Below are 12,421 nucleotides of genomic sequence, written 5' to 3' on the forward strand. Positions count from 1 at the left end.
GTGTAGCGGTTACAAATATAACCCTGGTTATGTTGGGGTTAGTAGTGTAGCGGTTACAAATATAACCCTGGTTATGTTGGGGTTAGTAGTGTAGAGGTTACAAATATAACCCTGGTTATGTTGGGGTTAGTAGTGTAGCGGTTACAAATATAACCCTGGTTATGTTGGGGTTAGTAGTGTAGCGGTTACATGGTGGTAACTGTGTTTACGTTGGGGTTGCATGGAGGTTATGTTGTGGTTACGTTGCTGTTGTGTTATGGTTACATGGTGGTTGTGTTATGGTTACATTGTGGTTGTGTTGAGGTTACATGGTGGTTGTGTTGTGGTTGTGTTATGGTTACATGGTGGTTGTGTTGTGGTTGTGTTATGGTTACATGGTGGTAACTGTGTTTACGTTGGGGTTGCATTGAGGTTACGTTGAGGTTACGTTGCAGTTGTGTTGCGGTTACATTGTGGTTGTGTTGTGGTTACATTGTGGTTGTGTTGTGTTATGGTTACATTGTGGTTACATTGCGGTTGTGTTGTGGTTACGTTGTGGTTGTGTTGTGGTTACATTGAGGTTGTGTTGTGGTTACATTGCGGTTGTGTTGCGGTTACATTGCGGTTGTGTTATGGTTACGTTGCGGTTGTGTTATGGTTACGTTGCGGTTGTGTAATGGTTTCATTGTGGTTGTGTAATGGTTTCATTGTGGTTGTGTTATTGTTACATTGTGGTTGTGTAATGGTTTCATTGTGGTTGTGTAGTGGTTTCATTGTGGTTGTGTAGTGGTTACATTGTGGTTGTGTAGTGGTTACATTGTGGTTGTGTAGTGGTTACATTGTGGTTGTGTAGTGGTTACATTGTGGTTGTGTAGTGGTTACATTGTGGTTGTGTAATGGTTACATTGTGGTTGTGTAATGGTTACATTGTGGTTGGTGGTTGTGTAATGGTTACATTGTGGTTGTGTAATGGTTACATTGTGGTTGTGTAATGGTTACATTGTGGTTGTGTAGTGGTTACATTGTGGTTGTGTAGTGGTTACATTGTGGTTGTGTAATGGTTACATTGTGGTTGTGTAGTGGTTACATTGTGGTTGTGTAGTGGTTACATTGTGGTTGTGTAGTGGTTACATTGTGGTTGTGTAATGGTTACATTGTGGTTGTGTAATGGTTACATTGTGGTTGTGTAATGGTTACATTGTGGTTGTGTAGTGTTTACATTGCGGTTGTGTAGTGTTTACATTGCGGTTGTGTAGTGGTTACATTGCGGTTGTGTAATGGTTACATTGTGGTTGTGTAGTGGTTACATTGCGGTTGTGTTGTGGTTACATTGCGGTTGTGTAATGGTTACATTGTGGTTGTGTACTCACTGTTGTATCCTCCGTCTTTACTGCTGGTTCCATCGTAGCTCTGGGTGCTGGTCACCAGGGTATGGACACCTAGGATGGCTGTGGACAAACACACAACAACAGGCTTAGTGTGTGTGTACCATGGGACAAGCCTGGCTGACAGTGTGTATGAAAAAGACTCCTGTATTTAGCATTTAGCTGTCCTTGGAGAGACTGGAGACAGTAAGATACACAGATCCTTCTAACGTAGAGAGAGAGAGAGAGACAGTGAGAGACAGAGAGACAGAGACAGAGAGAGACAGAGAGACCGAGGCTGTGTGTGTCTCTGTCCCTAAGAAGACAGCCTACCTACCTACCCCCTCCCCCTTACCTGCCAGGTCACAGAGTTCAGTGTCGGTAGCACTGGACAGGGCCTCTTCCAGTTCCGGGTCAAGGGTCGTTACCTCTTCCTGACGAGACTCGATGGGCCGCTGCTTGGGAACAAATGCCTTGCCTACAGAGAGAGGCAGAGCGAGAGGGAAGATATGGGAGAGAGATGGGAGAGGGGGAAAGGGGGAGGGGATGGGAGAGAGAGAGAGATGGGGAGAGAGAGAGAGAGAGAGAGAGAGAGAGAGAGAGAGAGAGAGGAGATACGGAAAGGGAGAGAGAGAGGAGATGGGAGAGAGAGAGAGAGAGAGAGAGGAGATGGGAGAGAGGGAAAGGGAGAGAGAGAGAGAGGAGATGGGAGAGAGGGAAAGGGAGAGAGAGAGGAGATAGGAGAGAGGGAAAGAGAGAGAGAGGAGATGGGAGAGAGGGAAAGGGAGAGAGGGAACGGGAGAGAAGAGTGAGAACCTGACTAGGCAGATGTATCCAACTTCCTGTTGACCCTCTGGTCTCTTCTGTACAGGTCATTCCCCAGCTGACACAGGAAGGACCACAATGCACTGCAGAAGCGAAGGCGGTCAGCCAGAGAACCACTGTTTATTTTTCATGTCCAGAGAGACAGATAAACAATCACCCCTGCTAATAAACTCATCAATATAGTCAATACCGCATATGAAACAACAACCAATAAGTTAGTAGTAGCTGGAGTTGAAAGGGAGTCTGATGAACTCACTGATATCATTTTTATGTCCCCACCGTGCAGTTTGAAGGAAGTTGCTAACTAGCGTTAGCACAATGACGAAGTCTATGGGTATCTGCCGCTGGTTAGCTCCAACTTCCTTCATACTGGACACAGAGACATAAAACTGGTATCCGCTAGTTACCCTGGGGACGTAGAAAAAAGTGCCTCGTTGTTAAAATCCCCAAGTAGCCCTTTAACTTGGAGATGGATCGTTTTCTCCTCCCATCCTCAGCAGTGGTTCCAAAACTACTTGGGATGTTAAAACGCTTTCAGGGTAAACTAAAACTACTAAACCAAATACAAAATGGATATATATATATTTTAAATAGCCTATAATAACAATAATCTTTGAGGACTTCCAATTATCAAAATAAAAGCTAGACAATCAGACCGTCATTGATTTTGTTAATATGTTTGGAGCATAAGAACACAACATCAGTCATGTCAAAATGTGTAGAATTGTAGGAAATTAGCTTTAAAACCACTAAATGTTTTCTCGACCGCCAAGATGGGAGCCTCAAATATTCTTGCCCAGGGCCCCGGACAGAACTCAGCTGTACAGATGCCCCCTTTTCTCTCTCTCTCTCGTTCCACCACCCTTTCTCACCCCAATTTCATCATATCCAATTCCCGATCTTGTCTCATTGCTGCAACTTCCCAACTGGTTCGGGAAAGGCAAAGGTTGAATCATGCGTCCTCCGAAACATGACTTGCCAAAATAACACCTGTCAGCTTAACCCAGCCGCACCAATGTGTCGGAGGAAACACCATTCAACTGACAATCGAAGTCAGCCTGCAGGTGCCCGGCCCGCCATAAGGAGTCGCTAGAGCACAATAAGCCATCTAAAGCCACCCTGGTCAAACCCTCCACTAACCCGGACAACGCTAGGCCTATGGGACTCCTGGTCACAGTCAGTTGTGACACAGCCTGGGATCAAACCCAGGTCTGTAGTGACACCTCAAACATTCCCTTAGACCACTGCACCACTCGGGAGCCCCCAAGACCCCTTTTGCTCCTGAAACAAACTCTGCATTGTTACAAATAATGTCATAATAACACTCAATGTATAAAGAAATGGTCCCAATGGCCCATTCTCAAATCTACATTCAGTTAGATGTTTTGAAGAAGGGTTTTATTGATCTATTTTCTACTTAATCTTTAGTCTGTGTATATTTTTTTCACCACATCTAGCCATAGGATGAAGGAGAAATGTTTGCAGTTTTTAATATGATATCTGAGTGAGACTAACTACCAAAAATCTAAATGGTACAGTGTGTCCTCCGGCCGGTAATTCAACCATGATAACAAATTCAACCATGATAGCTGCCCGCAAAACTAACTTAGCAGCCAAAACATGTGTGTTTGCTGACATGGGCTAACTGACTGACTATCAGTGAATGACATAAGCAGAAAAACTGCTTATGCACAACCAAATTTAGAAATTGCAACTTGTGTATTCTACTTATCTAACTGTCAACAGTAAGTTGAGACACCGACGGGGGGGGGGGCGAGATTGATCTGCCAGTTGCCCATCCCTGCTTTAGAGTCTAGAGTTGCGAAACCCGAGGAACTTTCCCAAAATCCCACTTAGAAGATTCCAGGATTCAGGACCCATCTAGTGTTGAACCCAGGGGAGATTCAGGACTCTACTAGTGTTGGACCCAGGGGAGATTCAGGACCCATCTAGTGTTGAACCCAGGGGAGATTCAGGACCCTGCTAGTGTTGAACCCAGGGGCGATTCAGGACCCTGCTAGTGTTGAACCCAGGGGAGATTCAGGACCCATCTAGTGTTGAACCCAGGGGAGATACAGGACCCTGCTAGTGTTGAACCCAGGGGAGATTCAGGACCCTGCTAGTGTTGAACCCAGGGGAGATTCAGGACCCATCTAGTGTTGAACCCAGGGGAGATTCAGGACCCTGCTAGTGTTGAACCCAGGGGAGATACAGGACCCATCTAGTGTTGAACCCAGGGGAGATTCAGGACCCATCTAGTGTTGAACCCAGGGGAGATACAGGACTCTACTAGTGTTGAACCCAGGGGAGATACAGGACTCTACTAGTGTTGAACCCAGGGGTGATTCAGGACCCATCTAGTGTTGAACCCAGGGGAGATTCAGGACCCATCTAGTGTTGAACCCAGGGGAGATTCAGGACCCTGCTAGTGTTGAACCCAGGGGAGATTCAGGACTCTACTAGTGTTGGACCCAGGGGAGATTCAGGACTCTACTAGTGTTGAACCCAGGGGAGATTCAGGACTCTACTAGTGTTGAACCCAGGGAGATCAGGACCCACGCCAAGTGTTGGACCCAGGGGAGATCCAGGACCCATCGGGTGTTGAACCCAGGGGAGACACAGGACCCTGCTAGTGTTGAACCCAGGGGAGATCTGGACCGGGTTAGTATTGAACCCAGGGAGATTCAGGACCCATAAAGTGTTGAACCCAGGGGAGATTCAGGACGCTAGTGTTGAACCCAGGGAGATTCAGGTGACTCTACTAGTGTTGTCAGGTGTGTGTGCCAGTCTAGTGTTGAACCCAGGGGAGCTATCATTATTGAATTCTCAATTATGTCTATTTGAACTAACACTACATTAGTCAATGTTTCATGTCTCTCTCACACACACACACACACACACAGTATTCTATTTCCCATTACACACATTTTCCGTGCTCTCACTCTCTCTGCCTGCATATCTATACAGCAGTCTGTAATTACTGTACCTAGGAATGACATCACCACCAGCGAACCAGAGCACACACCCCAGAACCCATATCTTACCAATGAACACACACAAGACATTTCCATTACTCATGTACTTGTCTTGTTTAGTTCATTTTCTCTGAGCTGTGTTGAGATTGATGTCATGATGTTTCTGCTCTGGGGTCTGTAGAGGTTGTTTTATCCATAATGCTAACTCCTAGCGGCTAATGTATATTAGCTGCTTCAAATCGTTCTGAGGTCGTTTTATCCATAATGCTAACTCCTAGTGGCTAACGTATATTAGCTGCTCCAACTCATTCTGAGGTCGTTTTATCCATAATGCTAACTCCTAGTGGCTAACGTATATTAGCTGCTCCAACTCAATCGGAGGTCATTTTATCCATAACGCTAACTCCTAGTGGCTAACGTATATTAGCTGCTCCAACTCATTCTGAGGTTGTTTTATCCATAATGCTAACTCCTAGCGGCTAATGTATATTAGCTGCTCCAACTCGTTCTGAGGTTGTTTTATCCATAATGCTAACTCCTAGCGGCTAATGTATATTAGCTGCTCCAACTCGTTCTGAGGTTGTTTTATCCATAATGCTAACTCCTAGTGCCTAATGTGTGTCTACTACAGCGGTCTTTAGAGAACACACCAACAGAGCCAGAGACAAGACACACAGAGAGAGAGAGAGGGCTAGAGAGAGAGAAGGAGGGGGCTAGAGGGAGCAAAGGAAGGGGCTAGAGAGAGCAAAGGAGGGGGCTAGAGTGTGTTCTACTGCAGGATGGACTGTATCTAAGTGGTACAGTGTGTTCTACTGCAGGATGGACTGTATCTAAGTGGTACAGTGTGTTCTACTGCAGGATGGACTGTATCTAAGTGGTACAGTGTGTTCTACTGCAGGATGGACTGTATCTAAGTGGTACAGTGTGTTCTACTGCAGGATGGACTGTATCTAAGTGGTACAGTGTGTTCTACTGCAGGATGGACTGTATCTAAGTGGTACAGTGTGTTCTACCAACAGGATGGACAAGTATCTAAGTGGTACAGTGTGTTCTACTGCAGGATGGACTGTATCTAAGTGGTACAGTGTGTTCTACTGCAGGATGGACTGTATCTAAGTGGTACAGTGTGTTCTACTGCAGGATGGACTGTATCTAAGTGGTACAGTGTGTTCTACTGCAGGATGGACTGTATCTAAGTGGTACAGTGTGTTCTACTGCAGGATGGACTGTATCTAAGTGGTACAGTGTGTTCTACTGCAGGATGGACTGTATCTAAGTGGTACAGTGTGTTCTACTGCAGGATGGACTGTATCTAAGTGGTACAGTGTGTTCTACTGCAGGATGGACTGTATCTAAGTGGTACAGTGTGTTCTACTGCAGGATGGACTGTATCTAAGTGGTACAGTGTGTTCTACTGCAGGATGGACTGTATCTAAGTGGTACAGTGTGTTCTACTGCAGGATGGACTGTATCTAAGTGGTACAGTGTGTTCTACTGCAGGATGGACTGTATCTAAGTGGTACAGTGTGTTCTACTGCAGGATGGACTGTATCTAAGTGGTACAGTGTGTTCTACTGCAGGATGGACTGTATCTAAGCGGTACAGTGTGTTCTACTGCAGGATGGACTGTATCTAAGTGGTACAGTGTGTTCTACTGCAGGATGGACTGTATCTAAGTGGTACAGTGTGTTCTACTGCAGGATGGACTGTATCTAAGTGGTACAGTGTGTTCTACTGCAGGATGGACTGTATCTAAGTGGTACAGTGTGTTCTACTGCAGGATGGACTGTATCTAAGTGGTACAGTGTGTTCTACTGCAGGATGGACTGTATCTAAGTGGTACAGTGTGTTCTACTGCAGGATGGACTGTATCTAAGTGGTAGTGTGTTCTACTGCAGGATGGACTGTATCTAAGTGGTAGTGTGTTCTACTGCAGGATGGACTGTATCTAAGTGGTACAGTGTGTTCTACTGCAGGATGGACTGTATCTAAGCGGTACAGTGTGTTCTACTGCAGGATGGACTGTATCTAAGTGGTACAGTGTGTTCTACTGCAGGATGGACTGTATCTAAGTGGTACAGTGTGTTCTACTGCAGGATGGACTGTATCTAAGTGGTACAGTGTGCTCTACTGCAGGATGGACTGTATCTAAGTGGTACAGTGTGTTCTACTGCAGGATGGACTGTATCTAAGTGGTACAGTGTGTTCTACTGCAGGATGGACTGTATCTAAGTGGTACAGTGTGTTCTACTCTGCTCTGTCTGGTTGCTGCTATTTCTGTCTGTCCTGTGTACCGTCTACCCATGAACCCTTCTGCTTTGTCTTGCTTTGTCTCGGGGTGTGTGTGTGTGTGTGTGTGTGTGTGTGTGTGTGTGTGTGTGACAGAGAGCAGACATCTTTACATAACACAGCTGGAGATCTTCATCAGACTGAGGAGAGAAGACCGTCTGCATCTCTCGCTCGTCTCGCTCTCTTTTCTCCCTCCCTCCCCGTCTCTCTCCCTCCTTCAGTCGGGCCCCGGAGGCATTGCCATGGGAACCCAGCAGCAGCAGAAGGAAAGAGACAGGAAGTCACGGAACAGAGAGTAAAGTCTAAACTCCTCTATGCTGCTGCTGGGGGCAACTCACTTGTTGGCCAGACGTTACAACACACAGCTACATACTGAGGCTGCTATTCTCCCTAACCCCATCAGCACGTAATCCTTTACAGTTACCAGACGTTACAACACACAGCTACATACTGAGGATGCTATTCTCCCCAACCCCATCAGCACGTAATCCTTTACAGTTACCAGACGTTACAACACACAGCTACATACTGAGGCTGCTATTCTCCCTAACCCCATCAGCACATAATCCTTTACAGTTACCAGACGTTACAACACACAGCTACATACTGAGGATGCTATTCTCCCCAACCCCATCAGCACGTAATCCTTTACAGTTACCAGACGTTACAACACACAGCTACATACTGAGGATGCTATTCTCCCCAACCCCATCAGCACGTAATCCTTTACAGTTACCAGACGTTACAACACACAGCTACATACTGAGGATGCTATTCTCCCCAACCCCATCAGCACATAAACCTTTACAGTTACCAGACGTTACAACACACAGCTACATACTGAGGATGCTATTCTCCCCAACCCCATCAGCACGTAATCCTTTACAGTTACCAGACGTTACAACACACAGCTACATACTGAGGATGCTATTCTCCCCAACCCCATCAGCACGTAATCCTTTACAGTTACCAGTCAACAGTTAACCAGTCAACAGTTAACCAGTTACCAGTCAACAGTTAACCAGTTACCAGTCAACAGTTAACCAGTTACCAGTCAACAGTTAACCAGTTACCAGTCAACAGTTAACCAGTTACCAGTCAACAGTTAACCAGTTACCAGTCAACAGTTAACCAGTTACCAGTCAACAGTTAACCAGTTACCAGTCAACAGTTAACCAGTCACCAGTTAACCAGTCAACAGTTAATCAGTCAACAGTCAACAGTTAATCAGTCAACAGTCAACAAACGCCAGTCAACAGTCAACAAACGCCAGTCAACAGTCAACAAACGCCAGTCAACCAGTCAACAGTTAACCGCCAGTCAACAAACGCCAGTCAACAGTTAACAGTCAACAGTTACCAGTCAACAGTTAACCAGTCAACAGTTAACCAGTCAACAGTTACCAGTCAACAGTTAACCAGTCAACAGTCAGTCAACGTTAACCAGTCAACAGTCAACAGTTACCAGTCAACAGTCAGTCAAACAGTCAGTCAACAGTCAACAGTTACCCAGTCAACAGTTAAACGCCAGTCAACAGTTAACCAGTCAACAGTTAACCAGTCAACAGTTAACCAGTCAACAGTTAACCAGTCAACAGTTAACCAGTCCAGTTCACCAGTCAACAGTTAAAGTCAACAGTTAACCAGTCAACAAAGTCAACAGTTAACCAGTCAACAAACGCCAGTCAACAGTTAACCAGTCAACAGTTAACCAGTCAACAGTTAACCAGTCAACAGTTTACCCAGTCAACAGTTAACCAGTCAACAGTTAACCAGTCAACAGTTACCAGTCAACCAGTCAACAGTTAACCAGTCAACAGTTAACCAGTCAACAGTTAACCAGTCAACAGTTAACCAGTCAACAGTTAACCAGTCAACAGTTACCAGTCAACAACCAGTCAACAGTTAACCAGTCCAGTCAACAGTTAACCAGTCAACAGTTAACCAGTCAACAGTTAACCAGTCAACAGTTAACCAGTCAACAGTTAACCAGTCAACAGTTAACCAGTCAACAGTTAACCAGTCAACAGTTAACCAGTCAACAGTTAACCAGTCAACAGTTAAACAGTTAACCAGTCAACAGTTAACCAGTCAACAGTTAACCAGTCAACAGTTAACCAGTCAACAGTTATCAGTCAACAGTTTGGAACACCTACTCATTCAAGGGTTTTTCTATATTTAAGAAAAACTATTCTACAATTTAGAAAATAGTTTAAAAAAAATATAGAATAACCCTTAATTGTAGAAAAGACATCAAAACTATGAAATAACACATATGGAATCATGTAGTAACCAACAAGTGGTAAACAAATCAAAATATATTTTATATTTTGTGTTATTTAATAGTTTATGTCTTCACTATTATTGTAGTGTAGAAAACAGCAAAAACCTTTAAATGAGTAGTGGTGTCCAAACGTTTGACTAGTACTGTATATGAAGTACTGTATATGAAATACTGTATCTGAAGTACTGTATATAAAATACTGTATATGAAGTACTGTATATGAAGTACTGTATATGAAGTACTGTATATGAAATACTGTATCTGAAGTACTGTATCTGAAGTACTGTATATGAAGTACTGTATATGAAGTACTGTATATGAAGTACTGTATATGAAGTACTGTATATGAAATACTCTATATGAAGTACTGTATATGAAGTACTGTATATGAAGTACTGTATATGAAGTACTGTATATGAAATACTGTATATGAAGTACTGTATATGAAGTACTGTATATGAAATACTGTATATGAAGTACTGTATATTAAATACAGTACCAGACAACCCCATCAGTACCCTCCCCCTCAACACACTAAAAAAATATACAGTAGCCTTTTCCTTCAGTAGCCCCTCTCCCTCTTCTCCTGCCACACAACTCCCTCAAGGAGAATAACCTCTGTGCCCCCAACACCCTCACTTTAAAGACAAGAAATGATAGTGACCCTTTCCTTCATGGGAATGTATTCAGTCACTACTAGAAGTGGCTCTGAATAACAGGGTCTGCTAAATGACTCAAACTTAAATCTAATTGTCCTTCGGTCCTCCCCCGCCGCCCCTCTGACAGAACACCCTCCGTGCCCCCCTACTCTCCGGTCTAGTCTCGAGGGGGCCTTGGCACTTCCTGAAAAGCCTCTAAACAGTAAATACAGCCATTACCCACAACACCCCACTTCCTGTGTCAGGCCCTCTGGAGAAGAGTCAGCTAACAGTTAGTCTACTATCCCCGGCACTTACAGCCACAGTCACAGCCTTCTGGTTAACACACAGTGGTTCAACTGTCTCTGTATGACCTTCTCATTTCCCTACAGGTGGTATCCTACATGTCAAATATCTGTGAGGTTGTATGTACTACAGACACTCTAGGTGCAGCTTGGGTGCTTCTCTCTGTGTCCGTCTATAATGGGGGTAACTGAAACTGTTGTCCACAGGGACCGACACAGAATGGCCGTCTAAAGGCTCTTTCAGGAAGAGAAGTCAAGCCAGAGAGAATGAGTGAGACAGAAACACACAGAGACAAAGAGAGAGCGAGAGACAAAGAGAGAGCGAGAGACAAAGAGAGAGCGAGAGAGAGACAAAGAGAGAGAGAGACAAAGAGAGAGAGAGACAAAGAGAGAGAGAGACAAAGAGAGAGAGAGAGAGAGAGAGAGGGGGAGAGACAAAGAGAGAGAGAGACAAAGAGAGAGAGAGAGAGAGGGAGAGACAAAGAGAGCGAGAGAGAGACAGAGAGCAAGAGAGCGAGAGAGAGAAAGAGAGCGAGAGAGAGAAAGAGAGAGAAGAGAAAGAGAGAGAAAGAGAGAGAGAAAGAGCGAGAGAGGGGGAGAGACAAAGAGAGCAAGAGAGACAATGAGAGCGAGAGAGAGACAGTGACAAAGAGAGCGAGAGAGAGAGAAAGAGTGAGAGACAAAGAGTGAGAGACAAAGAGTGAGAGAGAGAACCACATAGAGTCCAGTCATAGCCACATCTCAAACCCTCTACACTGTTTCTCAACCCTTTCCTGTCATTTCTCACCAGCTGTTACAGAATGGAGTCTCTCTACAGGCCGTTACAGAATGGAGCCTCTCTACAGGCCGTTACAGAATGGAGCCTCTCTACAGGCCGTTACAGAATGGAGCCTCTCTACAGAATGGAGTCTCTCTACAGGCCGTTACAGAATGGAGTCTCTCTACAGGCCGTTACAGAATGGAGTCTCTCTACAGGCCGTTACAGAATGGAATACAGGAGTCTCTCTACAGGCCGTTACAGAATGGAGTCTCTCTACAGGCCGTTACAGAATGGAGTCTCTCTACAGGCCGTTACAGAATGGAGTCTCTCTACAGGCCGTTACAGAATGGAGTCTCTCTACAGGCCGTTACAGAATGGAGTCTCTCTACAGGCCGTTACAGAATGGAGTCTCTACAGGCCGTTACAGAATGGAGTCTCTACAGGCCGTTACAGAATGGAGTCTCTACAGGCCGTTACAGAATGGAGTCTCTACAGGCCGTTACAGAATGGAGTCTCTACAGGCCGTTACAGAATGGAGATGGAGTCTCTACAGAATGGAGTCTACAGGCCGTTACAGAATGGAGTCTCTCTACAGGCCGTTACAGAATGGAGTCTCTCTACAGGCCGTTACAGAATGGAGTCTCTCTACAGGCCGTTACAGAATGGAGTCTCTACAGGCCGTTACAGAATGGAGCCTCTCTCTACAGAATGGAGTCTCTACAGAATGGACAGGCCGTTACAGAATGGAGTCTCTCTACAGGCTGTTACAGAATGGAGTCCTCTACAGGCTGTTACAGAATGGAGTCTCTACAGGCTGTTACAGAATGGAGTCTCTCTACAGGCTGTTACAGAATGGAGTCTCTCTACAGGCCGTTACAGAATGGGAGTCAGTCAGTGGATCACTGTTCATTTTGGCACACTTCAGATTTAGTTTAGACTTAAGTCACATTTTAGTCCTTTGAATAATGATTTACTGTAGTTATTGTCAAAATGAAGAAGACAT

General features: G+C 44.9%; 1 protein-coding gene across 1 annotated transcript in view; it reads right to left on the minus strand.

The window, feature by feature from the left end:
- Positions 1–12,421, minus strand: part of tmod2 (tropomodulin 2) — a 50,774-nt gene that overhangs the window by 11,106 nt on the left and 27,247 nt on the right. Inside the window, 2 exon segments of the mRNA XM_065012407.1 lie at positions 1,350–1,427; positions 1,699–1,821. Coding sequence (XP_064868479.1) covers positions 1,350–1,427; positions 1,699–1,821 — 201 coding nt within the window.

Source organism: Oncorhynchus nerka, linkage group LG27 (assembly GCF_034236695.1).
Source record: "Oncorhynchus nerka isolate Pitt River linkage group LG27, Oner_Uvic_2.0, whole genome shotgun sequence".
Classification (NCBI taxonomy): Eukaryota; Metazoa; Chordata; class Actinopteri; order Salmoniformes; family Salmonidae; genus Oncorhynchus; species Oncorhynchus nerka.